The 15099-nt window shown below is 32.0% G+C and overlaps 1 protein-coding gene across 1 annotated transcript in view; it reads left to right on the top strand.

Moving 5' to 3' along the window:
* Positions 1-15099, top strand: part of SLC30A9 (solute carrier family 30 member 9) — a 49865-nt gene that overhangs the window by 25621 nt on the left and 9145 nt on the right. Inside the window, exons 8-13 of the mRNA XM_019628492.1 lie at positions 3153-3288; positions 4774-4813; positions 5700-5771; positions 6178-6285; positions 8762-8927; positions 13165-13294. Coding sequence (XP_019484037.1) covers positions 3153-3288; positions 4774-4813; positions 5700-5771; positions 6178-6285; positions 8762-8927; positions 13165-13294 — 652 coding nt within the window. The remainder of the gene's footprint in view (positions 1-3152; positions 3289-4773; positions 4814-5699; positions 5772-6177; positions 6286-8761; positions 8928-13164; positions 13295-15099) is intronic.

Raw genomic sequence — 15099 nt, 5'->3', positions numbered from 1 at the left:
AAAACTACAATGAATGTTTAAATTTTTAAAAATGTATTACAGTAAAAGACACATTGCCATTAATCCCCCTAATATACTCCCCCTTGCTTCAAACACACTTATCCCATCATTCTTGCCACTTTCTGAAGCAGTTCTGAAGTCCTCTTTCATGAGTGTCTTTAGTTGCGCTGTATTGGCTGCCTCCATGTCCTGTAATGATTCAAAACGTTTACATTTCATGGCCATTTTGACTTTGGGGAAGAGCCAGAAGTCACACAGTGCCAGATCCGGTGAATAAGGTGGGTGAGGACACACCATTATGTTTTTGTTTGACAAAAATTGCCTTACCAGAAGTGAAGTGTGACACGCAGCCTTTCCATTGTGATCAAGAAATACAGTGAATGCTGCTGCTGAGTGCCATCCAACAGAAAGGCAGGGAGGGATCTTCAATAAGGGAAGTGGTACTCCAAACCTTAGTAATAGTGTGCGACAAGTTTCAGCTTGTTCAGTACAGTCAGTCGGGTGTGAGCTATGGTTGAGAGAGAAGGTGTGTTTTAAAGTGTGCCATAAATCATCCATCATGGCAACGCTCCGTGTCACACATTGCTTCTGGTATATGGTAAGACGCTGACTTAAGAACATTCGATTTGTGAACAAATCGCAGAAATAGCTCACATGTCTGCCAGACATTGTCACAGTTGTGCTGCGGTGTGCTTACTGTACAGTGCGATAGTGTACAGTAGTACAGTGCTCAGCCAGAGCCCTGGATGTCCAGAAGCAAGAGGAAAAGCAGTGGTGATGTGGAGGGGACAGCTAGGAAGCACAAAGACTCACTTTGTCAGACTTACGAATGAGTCGGACTTAAGAACGAATCCAACTTACGAACTTTCTCCTGGAATGGATCTCATTTGTAAGTCGGGGACTTACTGTACAGCAATTTCTGTCAAAAATATTATGGTGTGTCCTCATCCACCTTACTCACTGGTCTGGCACCTTGCGACTTCTGGCTCTTCCTCAGTCAAAGTGATTCAGGACATCGAGGCAGCCACAACAGTGCAGCTAAAGACACTCACGAAAGAGGACTTTGAGAACTGCTTCAGAAAGTGGCAAGAACAATAGGATAAGTGTGTTTGAAACAAGGGGGAGTATCTAGAAGGGGCTTAATGGCAATGTGTCTTTTACTGTAATAATTTTTTTTAAATTTTAACATTCACCTTATTGTTTGATCACACCTTGTAATTTGAAAATGGAGTTTAAATTATTTTTATGCTTTGTAACAGCATAGAGATCTTATTATTTTCATATTTGATAATTAAAAACAGCACATATTTTGATCTTAGAGTTGTTTTATTTGGTCAGAGGAAATATATTGCATATTTAGACTAATAGGCCACTCAATTAAAATCTTAGTGATAACTTTTACTAAACCCATACTTAATTTATTTTAATCCTTTTATTGTGAATTGGAAATAGCATTCTGTTAATACTTCAAATTATTGACTTGTAAAATGAGTGTACTTTTTAGAATATATTATTTTGAATCATCAGTTATTTGATACAGAGATTTTTTTTGTTCCTTCTAACTAACATAACCAGCTAAAACTTTTGAATTCCACATGCATCATTTTTAAAAACATACTTCAGTAGTGGAATTTGGTCAATTTTAAGGCCAAAAAAATGCGCTTTTATTTCTGTAAAAGAGCTTACCTGTGTGCTTTATATAAATTTCTTTCTTTACTTGAAAGCAAGACACTGCTGTTTTCTTATAAATAATAACATATTTTGAATGTCCTAGAACTATGAATAAGCTAGTATAGAGACAAATTAGCTTTCTAGTCTAATTACACATCATCACAATATTTTACTATCTCAAGAAATTTTTTTTCTTGAGTAGTTTTATACACCAGAAATCTAAAAACAGGGTAAAATTTTAGGTTATGAAGATTTCTTCTCAAGGTATTTTCAGTAGTCTACATTAGTGCTGCCCAGTAGAATTTTCTACAAAATCTCTCCTATATACTAGTAATCACTAAGCTAACATGTAGCTGTTGAGTACTTGAAATGTGGTTAGTGCAACTGAAGAACTACATTTAAATTTTTATTTAGCTTTAATTAATTTAAATTTAAATAGCCTTATGTGGCTAATGCGTTATTTTGGACAGTACAGATCTAAAATTTTCAATAAGAAGCTATAAATTCCTAGAAAACACATAAAAGTCATGCCATTTGATTTAGATCTTAATTTACTTAAATATATATATCCTATATTACTTTTGGAGGAAACTTTAGAAAACAGTAAATTTTCCTAAATCAAGCTGGTAGAACATTGTCATATCTATAAAGTAAGTTTGAATTCCCTATGTCAAGATTACATCTTTGCAAAAAAATTTAAAAATCAACTTTAAGAATTCTTGTTTAAATTTTTATCTGCCAGAGGGTACCATAGAATTTGGATTTGGGGGTAAATTCCCCAGGAAATATTTTTATTGATAAATGGTTCTTTTTCTATTATAGTATGTCATATTTTTAAACTTCTTAATACTCAGTATCTTATTGGTATATACAGTAATACAAAGTATTGCACATAATGAACAAAGATGCTTGAAAAAGAATTGAGATTAAAAAAAATTGCCATAAAACACCCAGAAAAACAGAAACTCATAGTCCTAATAATAGTAGTAAGTTACTGTGTGTTAAACTAATCAGAACCAGCAACAAGTATCCAGCATCAAATTGTAGGTAATATAAATCATTTATTGGCTATATAAGAAGACCAAAATAATTCAATTAGGAGCTGCATTACAAGGAAATTTAAATGTTATCCTGTTCATTAAACATCTGAATGCATTTTTAAAAAAGATTAATTTTACCAGCATTTGCAGTATGTAATAGTAAAGTAGCACTACTAAATCAAAACAGACTATATGGGAAAAGGATTAGAAAATACCTGGATTAAATCATATTTACTCTTTTTATGTATTTTCAAAGATCTTGCAGTTTTTTCCACTTTATATATTGATTTTCTGATTAGATTTAAATTCGGCACTTACACTTTACTTAAACATAAAACCATAATATCTTAATATTGTGAGAAGTGGTTTTTTATTGATCTAGTGAACATATTTTGAAAGGAAATCATTTGTCTTTTTGTAACTATCATTTTTATATTTCAGGTATGGATTTTCAAATATGCGCTACATTGCTTCACTAATTAGTGGTGTTGGTATTTTCATGATGGGTGCAGGATTATCTTGGTACCATGGAGTCATGGGATTGCTTAACCCTCAACCAATGGAATCCCTTCTCTGGGTAATCTTCCCAACCCCTCAGTTTTGAAATAATATAAAATAGTGTTTAAGTATAGTAAAATGGCTTTGTAATATTGATGTTAAAGAATGGGGCTAACATATAGTTTCTTGACTGTGTCATTTAGGGTTATGTATCTGTAGTGTTTTTTAGAACATGACTGAATATGACCTCTAAATCCATACAATTTAGTGTCGTTGAACAAGAACAGATCTGTAGGTACAATTAGTAAGCACTGTCTCCTTGGTTAAAATTTGGATCAGTTCCATTAATTTCTGTAGTTTCTATTAAAGAACAAGAAGACTTCTATTCACTTTTAGTCCCAAGAATAATCTCTCAGTAATTAAAATATCCAATCCCATGGAATAGTCATACATCAGAATTGTAGTTAAAGTTAAAGCTCTTTTCCCTCATTCTGGTAGGAAGCCTCCACTGGGGGAATGGGAGGATGGGAGCATTCTGTATCTTCCCATCCAAGGCTTCTACCCTTGTCTCCTACTCCCTAGGTCGCCTCTGACTGCATTGAAAGTAGGGAGAGAGGACAAGAAAGTACTGCATGACTGGCATCAGTGTCATTTTTCACTGGTTTCCTCTGGCCTTTGTAGAGATTTAAAGAATTTTTTTTCTGTCATGGGCACTTACTTTTTGGAGATTACCCTTGGAGATTAACCTGCTTGGCCACTCTGACTATTGCTCCCTTGACAAGTACAAATTGGTCATGTAGCACCCCTTCTTAGCTTCTGCATCTCATGGTGTAATTCCAGACTATTTCTGCTGTGGTTGCTTTGTGTTTGGTCCAAAAAAATAATGTTGAAAATCCTACAGATGTTTGGTTTGAATTGCATTTAAATTTTTAAAAAATTTGTGTTACTAGGTTAACTCTTTCTATATACCTTGGGTTAAAGTTTCTCTTGATATCTTTATGTAATTCAGTAGTGTCCTGGGACTGCAAGGAAAATGGTTTTCCCCCAAAAAATTGATTACTGTTAATAGCTGCTTATCTTTTGAATTAAGATTCAGAAAGGATTCTCTTGGTCCTGGGCATCCAAACAAATCCAGAATTTACTTGGATATGGATGTGGGTCTTACTGCATCTGATATCCACAAGCCCAGATTTTAAATCTTTGTGTTAAATTTGAACTTCAAAAAAAATTTTTATTCCAATTAAGTAACTCTTTTATCTTTTATATCATGAATTTAGCTTAGGTCATGGTATAACATTCTGTGTGTGTGGGGGGAATATATATATATGTCTCTTCTAAGTTTTAAAAAGTGAGATAGCCATCAAATTTTAAAGCTTTTATCTGCTTCCTCATATGAAGATATCATATATATCTCATTTTCCTCATGTGAGCTGTTTCCCATCAAGATCTTTATCTGGCTTGGATTCAGATTTATGTTTCTGTTTTAAACATTATAAACTTTATACATGAATAGTTGTGATTCTTTAGTGAAATATTAATTTATGCTTTAATATTTATTTTCTAGGCATATTGTATTTTAGCAGGATCATTGGTATCTGAAGGAGGTATGTACTGTCATAGTATTTCTTTATTCTTAATCTAGTAATATATATTCAGCAGTCCATTACTATAGATTGCTAAGTTCCATTGATTAAATAAAACTGTGGGAATAGGAATCTAAGCTTTGTCTATTTTTAGGGAGTAAATTCTTTGTACATGTACTGTGGTTGTTCCTGTAATGGAGGAGAACAAGGGAAAAGCTAGTTTTTGGTTCTTGAGTATCTTATCAGAAAATTTAGAACATTCGAAATGGAGAACATTTGAAACATATCTATTGGGTTGTCGGAAAAGTCATGATGCATTTTTACAACGAAAAACAGAAAAAAATACGTCATGACTTTTCCGATAGCCCAATATATACGTACTGAGTTTTAAAAATCAGGTTTTAGTAGTATATTAATCAGAGAAGGCTGTCTCTTTTTTCAATACAAATATTTCAAAGTTTTTGAAAGTTTCTGCTATAGCAATATTATGACAGAAATACTACTATCATTTATGAAACTAAATAATTTACTGCTTTACTCTGAAACATTGTCACTTTCTATGCACAGTGTTTCCTTCATCTTTGACATTCTATAGAATGGTGATAACACCACCTGCCTCAAAAGGTTGGGAGGATCAAAAGTGATTATGCTTAGTGTGTTGCCTGCCAAATAGTAGCTGTCTAATAAATTAAGGCTGTTGTGATAATGATATTTAAATTATTTTACAAATATGGGAGTCATTATATTATGATGATTGATTGGGGTCTTGATAATTACTAATTAATACAGAACTTCTCCTTATTGCCAACCCTGGCATTAAAATGTTGTGCATCTTTTGAGATACCATCTTTAAAGTTTAGTGGCATGAAGTTTCTTCCTTGCTAATATGAATGCTTTTTTTTTTCAGCAACACTTCTTGTTGCTGTCAATGAACTTCGTAGGAGTGCTCACGCCAAAGGAATGTCATTTTACAAGTATGGTATGTATTTTAGAAGCCACGTGTATTATTATGTCCTTCAGTTGCTTAAAATTGCCTAGTACTATGGCTTTGTTCCTTATAGATATGTACAAAATATATCTGTGTCTTCCTTATGCGTGGCTCTTACATGTACATCAGCTCTTTTAAAAAGAACAATGTAATTTGAACATGAATACTTTATATTTGGATTTAACTTAAGTGAACTACAGTATTTCTGTACATGCTTATGTAACTTGAGAAAACAATTTGAACATGTAAGCCAAGAAATTATGTTTGCATTGAGCAGGTTTTTTAAAATCAGGATCTCATACATTTTTTATCTTAATTTAAATGGATAGTTATTAAAAAGTTACCTGAGAATATCAAGATTTCAGAAAGTTTCTTTCTTATCTTCCCCCATGATAAGTAATGGAAAGTCGTGATCCGAGTACAAATGTTATATTGTTGGAGGATACTGCAGCAGTCTTGGGAGTGACAATAGCAGCCACTTGTATGGGGCTTACGTCTATAACAGGTAACTATTCCTTAAATTACAGGTGATTTATTTGTTCTACTTAAATAATCCTCTAATATGGGAATTTTATATCATTGAAAAAAATTTTATTAATTCAAGTTTATTGGGGTGACAATTGTTAGCAAAGTTACATAGACTTTAGGTGTACAATTCTGTAAGAACATCATCTATATATCACACATTGTGTGTTCACCACCCACAGTCAGTTCTCTTTCCATCACCATATATTTGATGATCATTGAAAAATTTTAAACCAATAGATTGTAAGATGCTAATTTCATACTAATCTAACTTATTAACTAACTTATTTGTATAAGACATTTGTCAATAAAAGTGTTCAGGTTGCTCTGAGTTAGGAATTTCTTTTAGAAATAAAGAAAGCTGCTAATACAGCATTTCTGTAAAGCTCTAAACTTTTCCAGCTGTGACTTAATAAATTACAGAGTCATTCTGAGCTTTAAGTTTTTTTACCTATAGAACTATTGATATTTGTCTTAGCGACCTCACAGCTTTACTAACATAATATATGAGAGAGAGCCTTAATAAACTCTAAACTTCTAAATAAATGTATATTGTGGCTCTTGTTCATTTGTCTTTTTCACTGTTAGTGCCAATAATAAGTGCTATTGGTTTTCCATTTCCTTGAGACTCAAGTTGGTTCCATCCTCATTTTAGTAGCTAGTTAAGTGTTTTGAAGGCAGTACAATACAAGTGAGTAAGAAGACAGAAAAATTATTATTTTTTTTTCTAAAACAAAAGAACCATTTAGTAAGCAAAGACTCAAATTTCTGAGTTTGGAATTCTCTTGGAATGGAATTTCTTCCATTCTTATCCATTTGTTCTATATTTAAAAAAATTTTAGATGGTGAGCTCTCACAGTTCTGCAGTGTTTCTTAAAATAGTCTGAAATATGAATAGGATTTTCTCATTTTGAAATAGACATTTTAAGACTAAATCAGCATTCTCTTATGCTCACTGTGATCCAGAATATTTCTAAAATTTTTTATTGTTTTTCTGGTTGAGTTTATTTTAGATATTTTTTTGGACATAAATTGTTATTTAGCAAAATTTTAGGATTAAGAAAAGTGTGACTTGATGAATAAGTCAACTTTTAATAAGCTATTTTCTTTTATATAATGTTAGCCAGTCAAATCAAACTTATAAAATTTTTATGTTTTAAGAGTATTTTACATGAATTAAATCTTATTTAAGTAGTTAAATGAATTCATTTAAATTATATAGATAACAGGCCAAGAAATCAATAAAATATTTTCCAGTTAATATTCCTGGATTTCTGTAGGATTATTTATACATATATATTTTTAAATAAAAATAATTAAATTTGGATTTCTAAAGAGCAATATTTGATTTTGAACTCTATAGTTACAGACCTCCTAGTGATTTATATTTTAATGGATTATGTTTATGTAGATCATTTTTAAGATTTTAGTACAGATAAGTCAGTTTACTTTTTAGTATTCTATTTTGACTAACAGTAAAGCTAGTATCATTTTTAAAAAGTATGTTTTACTAAGCATTAAGAGAGTAAAATATAATATTGACATTTTATTTTTAGAATAAAAAGACTTCTATTCATAAAAGCTTTGGTGTAAAGTTTATTACAAAGATTTAAAATGTAATATTTATTGACATCTGTTATATAAATTAACCTATACATTCATAAACAGTAAATCAGCTCTGCTTATTGGTTCTGGGAGAGCATTAAGCCCTAATAACCGAAGGCAATTTTTAGAATCATAATCACCTGGAGGTTGGGAAGACACAGAATGCTAAACCCCACCTCCAGAGCTTTTGATTTACAAGGTCTGGGGTGAGGCTTGAGAATTTGCATTTGTACTAATTTCTCGAGTGATGCTGCTGCTGATCAAGGAACCACACTTTGAGAACTGCTGTAAGGTGTCCATAGCATATAATGGGTGAACTTTTTTTTTTTTCTTTAAATTTAGAATGTTGTTAGCTATGTATCGCCCTTGGTTGAATGAGAAAAGAATGACCCATATAATTTTCTGTATGGCTTAATTCTCTCACAGAACCTTGGTAAGAACACAACACAAAAAATGGTTATTTCTTTCATCTTTTGATCTCACAATTATTTTGTCAACCTAGGGTAGGAAAAGTGCTACTGATATTGCTAAAGGAAATGGACTCTTATTATATTATTAATATGTATATGAATTCTCTAAGTTGAAACTGAACCCTTACCTTCACTCATGTAATGACCAGATGCAAAAAAACAGATCTTAAATAATGAAACCCCATAATACTCCCATGTAATATGAAGCAAGTTGTATCATCCACATTTTGTAGTATGGTAAGACTATTAAGAGAATGTCATTAGAAGAATTTAAATGTATTTCAAGTCCCTTGATTTACTGATTCTGGTTCTTTGCTCACTGAAGCTCATTGAACTAATAGAAAAATGTTAATTTACTCACTCCTTATGTGCTTTATTTAGGCAATCCACTGTATGACAGCCTAGGTTCTTTGGGTGTGGGCACCTTATTAGGTGTGGTCTCAGCATTCCTCATCTACACTAACACAGAAGCACTCTTAGGGCGATCGATCCAGCCAGAACAAGTACAACGACTTACAGAACTCCTGGAGAACGACCCATCAGTAAGGTCAGCTTATTCCCGTGATGCTGTGAAGTTTTACAAAATCATTACGAAATAGAAATGCTTGGTTTGTAAATACCTCCAAAAGAGGTTTTGGAGCCCCATAGCCTTCAGAACTTTTTAACTTATTACTTTTGAGAATTGCAGCCTTACAAGAAAGAAAGTGTGAAAACATTTAGGAAACTCCTTGTTTCCCTTTAAATTTTGTATATCTTTAATTTTTAGAATAAAGAACAGTTAGATGATATAATGGGAACAGAGTTTGCAAAGTAGTTGCTTTCTTAACGTAGAACCAGTTAGGTGGAACTTTCATATTTATATTTGTCTTATAAATAATAACAAATTGAATACATTAAATTTAAAAAGACTTTTATTTGTGGGAACTTGATTACCAAACTTAAGTATAATTTATATTCCTTTTGAAAACAGACTTATTGTTTTAGCTATTTTAAAAGTTTTTCCATATAATCTTTATCTTTTAAATTATATAAGAATAAAGAACTGAAAATTTAGGAGCTAATCAGAAGAAATACAGAATTCTAATAGTACTTTTCAATGAAATTCAGTAGCAGTGTGTTTTCAGGGTGAAATGGAAGGAACAATTCTTTAAAATCCCAGTTTTTCCACTAGCTACATATATATTTTAAACTTTAAAATAAGAATGTAGTTTTCTTCTGTTATAATTAAAATCTGTAAGTTAAGTCTTTTAAGAATGATTTGCATATCTGAATCAGCAAAACAAATGAATAAGTGATTACTAGATTTATATTCTAAGCCCTATATGTTTAATCTTGAAAAGTAGTTACCTAGCTGTATCAAAATTAGAAGTTGAGCATTCATAAAATCAGTATTAGGCTTAGTAACTTCATGTAAGATAACGTGTATTAATATCCTTTCCTTGTGATGTCTTTGTCTGATTTTGATATCAAGGTAATATTGACCTTACAGAATGAGTTGGGAGTGTTCCCTCCTGTTCTGTTTTTGGAAGAGTTTGTGAAGAATTGGTAGTATTTTTTCTTGAAATGTTTAGTAGAATTCAGCGGCAGTGCCATCTGGGCATGGGCTTTTCTGTGTGGGTAGATTTTTGATTATTAGTTCTATCTCTTTACATGTTAGAGGTCTGTTCAGATGATCTCTTTCTTCTTGAGTCAGTGTTGGGTACTTTGTTTCTTCCTAAGAATTTGTCCATTCTAAGTTATCCAATTTGTTGGTTTATAGCATTTCTTTGTAGACTTTATTTCTTTAGTTTTGGTAGTAATGTCTCCTCTTTCAATTCTGATTCTAGTAATTTGAGTCTTCTCGCTTGTTTTTCTTGGTCAGTTTAGCTAAAGGTTTGTCAATTTTGTTGATGTTTTCAGAGAAACAGCTTTTGGTTGAATTCATTTTCCATTGCTTTTCTATTCTCTATATCATGAATTTCTGCTCTAATCTAAGAAGTTTCCTTCCTTCTGTTTGCTTTAGGTTTAGTTTGCTCTTTTTCCAGGGTCTTAAGATGGTAGATTAAGTTTTTGATTTTGTATCTTTCTTCTTAATGAAGGCTTTTATAGTTATACATTTCCCTCTAAACTCTACCTTTGTTGCATCCTATAAGTTTTGGTATATTATGTCTTCATTTTCATTCATTTCAAAGAATTTTCTAATCTCACTTTTAATTTCTTTAGCTACTGGTTTTTTAGGAGTGTGTTGTTTAATTTCCATGTATTTGCAAGTTTCCCAAATGTCTTTCTGTTACTGATTTCTTATTTTATTCCACTATGGTCAGAAATCATACTTTGTATTATTTCTATCCTTTTAAATTTACTGAAGTTTGTTTATGAGCTAGCACATGATCTATCTTGGATAATGTTCCTTGTGCACTTCAGAAGAATGTGTATTCTGCTGTTGTTGTATGGAGTGTAATATAGATGTCTGTTAGGTTTAGTTGGTTTATAGTGTTCAAGTCTTCTATTTCTCTGTCGATGTTTTGTTTAGGTATTCTATTCACTTTCGAAAGTTGGATATTAGAAGTCTCCAGCTTCCAATTTTTCTTCTTTCATTTCTGTCAGTTTTTGCTTCATGTATTTTGGTGTCCTGTTTTAGGTACATACTGGGAGTGCCAAAAAAATGTATACAAGTGGACACGTTGGTCAACATTGCTCAAGCAGTAGTTCGCCATAATCAGAAGTGTCTGCCTGGTACCCACTTTGAGCACCTCTTGTACTTGCAGAAGTCAAACATGACTTGTATTCACCTTTTGTTATTGGTATATATTGAGTATTACAATTTTAATAGTTTTCCTTTCTTAAAATGTGTATAAATTTTTTGATACCCTCTGTGTATGTTTATAATTTTGCATATATTATTTATAATTGAAGTCTAAAAATGGAGCTACAAATGGAAAGATTGTGGGATATTTTCAGTTTTCTGGGAGAGTGAAGATCGGTGTATTAAGTTGTTGGAAAAAGTAAATGTTAATGATCCAGAAAGTGCAGACAGTTTTTATACAGTGTATTAGTTATCTATTGCTATGTGAGAAATTACCCCAAAACTCAGTGACTTAAAACAACATTTATTCACAGTTTCCACGGGTCAGGAATGCAGGCATGGTTTACCTGGATCCTCTACTTTAAGCCTTCTCCCAGACTGCCATCAAGGTGTTAGCTGGGACTGTAATCATCTTCTGGGGATGGCTCTGCTTCTAAGCTTACTCACTTCATTACTGACAGGATTTAATAATTTTTCATCACATGCGCCTCTCCAACACGGCAGCTTGCTTAATCAGAGTATGCAAGCTGAGAAGGCAATAGAAATTGAGGATGAACAAGATAAAAATCATAGATTAGTCATCTGATATTGGAAATGATATCTCATAACTTTCCATGTTCTGGTGGTAAGGAGCAAGTCACTAGGTCTAGCCCGCATGCAAGGAGAGAGGATTGTACAGGAATACAGGAGGCAGAGGTCATAGGGAGCCATGACAGAAGCTGCCTATCACCGTTTTTTATTGGCAGGTAGTTATATATAAGAAAATAAGGAAAAAGTATATTAGAATATTTTCACTAGCTGCTATTCAAGTATTAGCCAAATAATCATATTTATTAATATTTTATGAGGACTGAAGTAAATATGCTTTTTAAAAAAAAACAAATAAATTATATAGCCTCTTGCCAATCTGGATTAGTTTTATTTCAATTTGGGCATATATAACTATGAATATTAAATCATTAATTCTTATTTTCATGCTAGATAGTTGATAAATATGCGTCTTTATTTATATGGATAAAGAGTTTTAGACTCAGTATTTAGTAACTGGCTCAAGATCACTCAGAAATTAGGGTCAAATGTTTTAAGAGTACTTGGAGTCTCACTTAGGCTTGTTTTCCCAGTAGCTCTCTATGTCCCCAGGATTCATTGTTTTCTTTTTCTCTTATATATCCTGTAAAAAAAAGATGTTATAGTGATCACCATAAAAGAAGCTAATTTAGTAATGGTTGTTTGGGGAAGATGGATTCTGGAGGGTTAGGGCACGAGGGCTGAAAAGCAGTTACACTTGAGCATCTGCTTCCCGTTCTGGGAGGCGAAATGGTGTAATGGAAGGACCATCTAAGGATGGTGTTTATATTGACGGGAAGACTCTGAAGACCTGGGAGTGAGTCCTGTGTCTGCTGTTGACTGGTTGAATTACGTTGGGCAAGTCACTTAGGCCCCTGTGGTACTGTTTTATCATCTGTAAAGTAAAGATGCCATCTTACCTACTTTGTGAAAGCCATTCAATAAATGTCTGCCGTGTAATTGGTATCATATTAAGCATTTTATATATGTGTTGACTCATTATTCCCCACATCAACCCCATTAGGTAGTTACTATAATGTTAACATTATTCTAATAGAATACTTCACAGCATTGTATGAAAACTTTTAAAGAAGCTATTGAAAAAAGGACAAGGAAATTATGAGATAAAATGACCACATTGTAGAAAAGCAATTTAGAGCTGAGTTTTTAAATCTACCAAATTTATAATTCATATGTATACAGATTACCATAAAATAGTATTTATTAAGTTTACACCTTTGTAAGGCATTATATAAAAACAGCTAAATTGACATTTGTTTGGAAAAATAATTGGTGGCACTTAATGGTGAACACTCTGAAAACCATTTTAGTCCATTTTCATCGTTGGTGGAAAAAACAGTTCTAGACTTTTGTCGTTGAAATGTATATGTGTGTGTATACATAAATTTGTAAGCATTGTTATTGATTACAGGGCAATTCATGATGTTAAAGCCACAGATTTGGGATTAGGTAAAGTAAGATTTAAGGCAGAAGTAGATTTTGATGGACGAGTTGTTACAAGATCATATTTGGAAAAACAAGATTTTGACCAAATGCTACAAGTAAGTTTATGTATTGATTGTTTTCTTATAAAGCCAACAATTAGAAAAATTAATTTTTTAAGTAAATAAGATAAAACTTTTCTTTTACAGCTCATGAAGTCACTTCAGCTTTCAACTTCTTAGGGTGCAAAATTTGACAGAGACCCTTTTATTTACTGTAGAGTGGGTCGGAGGAGACAACAGAAGCGCAAACTTATTATTAAAGTGCTCGTTATGTGCCAGGCATTTTATGTATATTATCTTATTTACTCTACTTGACCGTGGGAGGTAAAGAAATAATATTTTCATTTTTATGTATGGGCAGATTGAAGCACAGAGATTAAGTAACTTTCCTAATATTGCAGAGCCGTAATATGGAGGCACATAAGAATGTAGATCTCTGTGCCCACAGATTGCGCTTTTTTTATTAAGAATAGTTTAAAAGAGAATTTACAGAGGATAATATAATGAACAGCACAGAGGTTACCACTTGCCTTTGTCAAATCTTAATATTTTACCTTACTGTATTTGTTTAAGATCTTAAAAAAAAGAAATCATTACAAAAACAGTTGAAGTCCTTGTTTTCTGATTCTAGATCCCATTTTCTTTCCTCCGTCTCTAAAACTAACAATCATTCTGAATTTAGTACCTGTCATTTCTATTTAGGTTTTTATACTTCTCAATATATTTTTTAGCATAATATATAATAACATTTTGGATGTTTAAAAATTGATATGCGTGGTGTCATATTATATGATTGCCTCTACAATTTCCTGAATAGCATGTTTTTGAGATTCTTCCATGTTAATATATGTACCTTTAGTTAACTTACTTTAATTGCTATATAACATTATATCTTATGAATGGTTGTAGTTTATTTATCCAGTCTCCAGTTGGTGGACATTTATATTGTGTCCAGTATTAAACTGTTAGAAACATGCCACAATGGCATTCCCATACATGTTTCCGTGGTTGCATGTGCAAGGATTTCTTTAGGGTAATGTACAGATAGATTTAAAATAGACGAGACATTGGGTGAACATATCTTCCACTTCTCTAGACATTTGCAAATTTTTCTCCAAAGTAGGTCAATTTAACTTCCACCATTAGTGTATCAAATTTCTATTATTCACATTCTTACTAGACTGTTGACAGAGTTTTGAAATTTTTGTCATTGTGATAGGTGTGAAATAATATCTCATTTTAATTTATATTTCTCTGGTAGTAGGGAGGTTAATAAACATTGAAATTCATTGACCACTGGGATTTTCTCTAGTTCTTTGTTTAATTTCTGTTATTCTGACAGTTTTGGAAACATTTTTAATATGCTATATATTAATCCTTCCTCAGTTGTGTGTCTGCAAATATCTTTTTCTGGTTTGTGATTTACCATTTACTTTGTTGTACAGAAGATTTAATATGGTTTTTAATTTCATTGTCAAATTTGTAATCTTTTTCTCTGTGTGTTTTATTATCTTGCTTGAGAAATCCTTGCTTATCCCATTATCATAAAAATACTTTTTTTTTTCTAGAAGTTTTATGGTTTTCTTACCTTTAGGTTTTTAGTACACTTAGAAGTGTTTGTTTTGTTTAATGGTTTGAGGTAGGGATTTAATATAATTTTTTTCTTACAGAAAAATAATTGCCCTGACAATATTTATTGAATAATCTATTCTCTTCCCACTAATTTGTAATGCTGCCATAGTGTAACATTGTACTCAATTCTTTCTTGAATTTAAGTTTTTCAGAATTAGGTGGTTCATTACCTATGGCTGGAAAATTTTTCATTTTTCATTAAATTTAATGGTGTTACAATTTTTTTAAAG

This window comes from Hipposideros armiger, unplaced genomic scaffold, assembly GCF_001890085.2.
Source record: "Hipposideros armiger isolate ML-2016 unplaced genomic scaffold, ASM189008v1 scaffold_798, whole genome shotgun sequence".
In the NCBI taxonomy this organism is placed as follows: Eukaryota; Metazoa; Chordata; class Mammalia; order Chiroptera; family Hipposideridae; genus Hipposideros; species Hipposideros armiger.
This window is presented reverse-complemented; position numbering and strand designations above follow the sequence as displayed.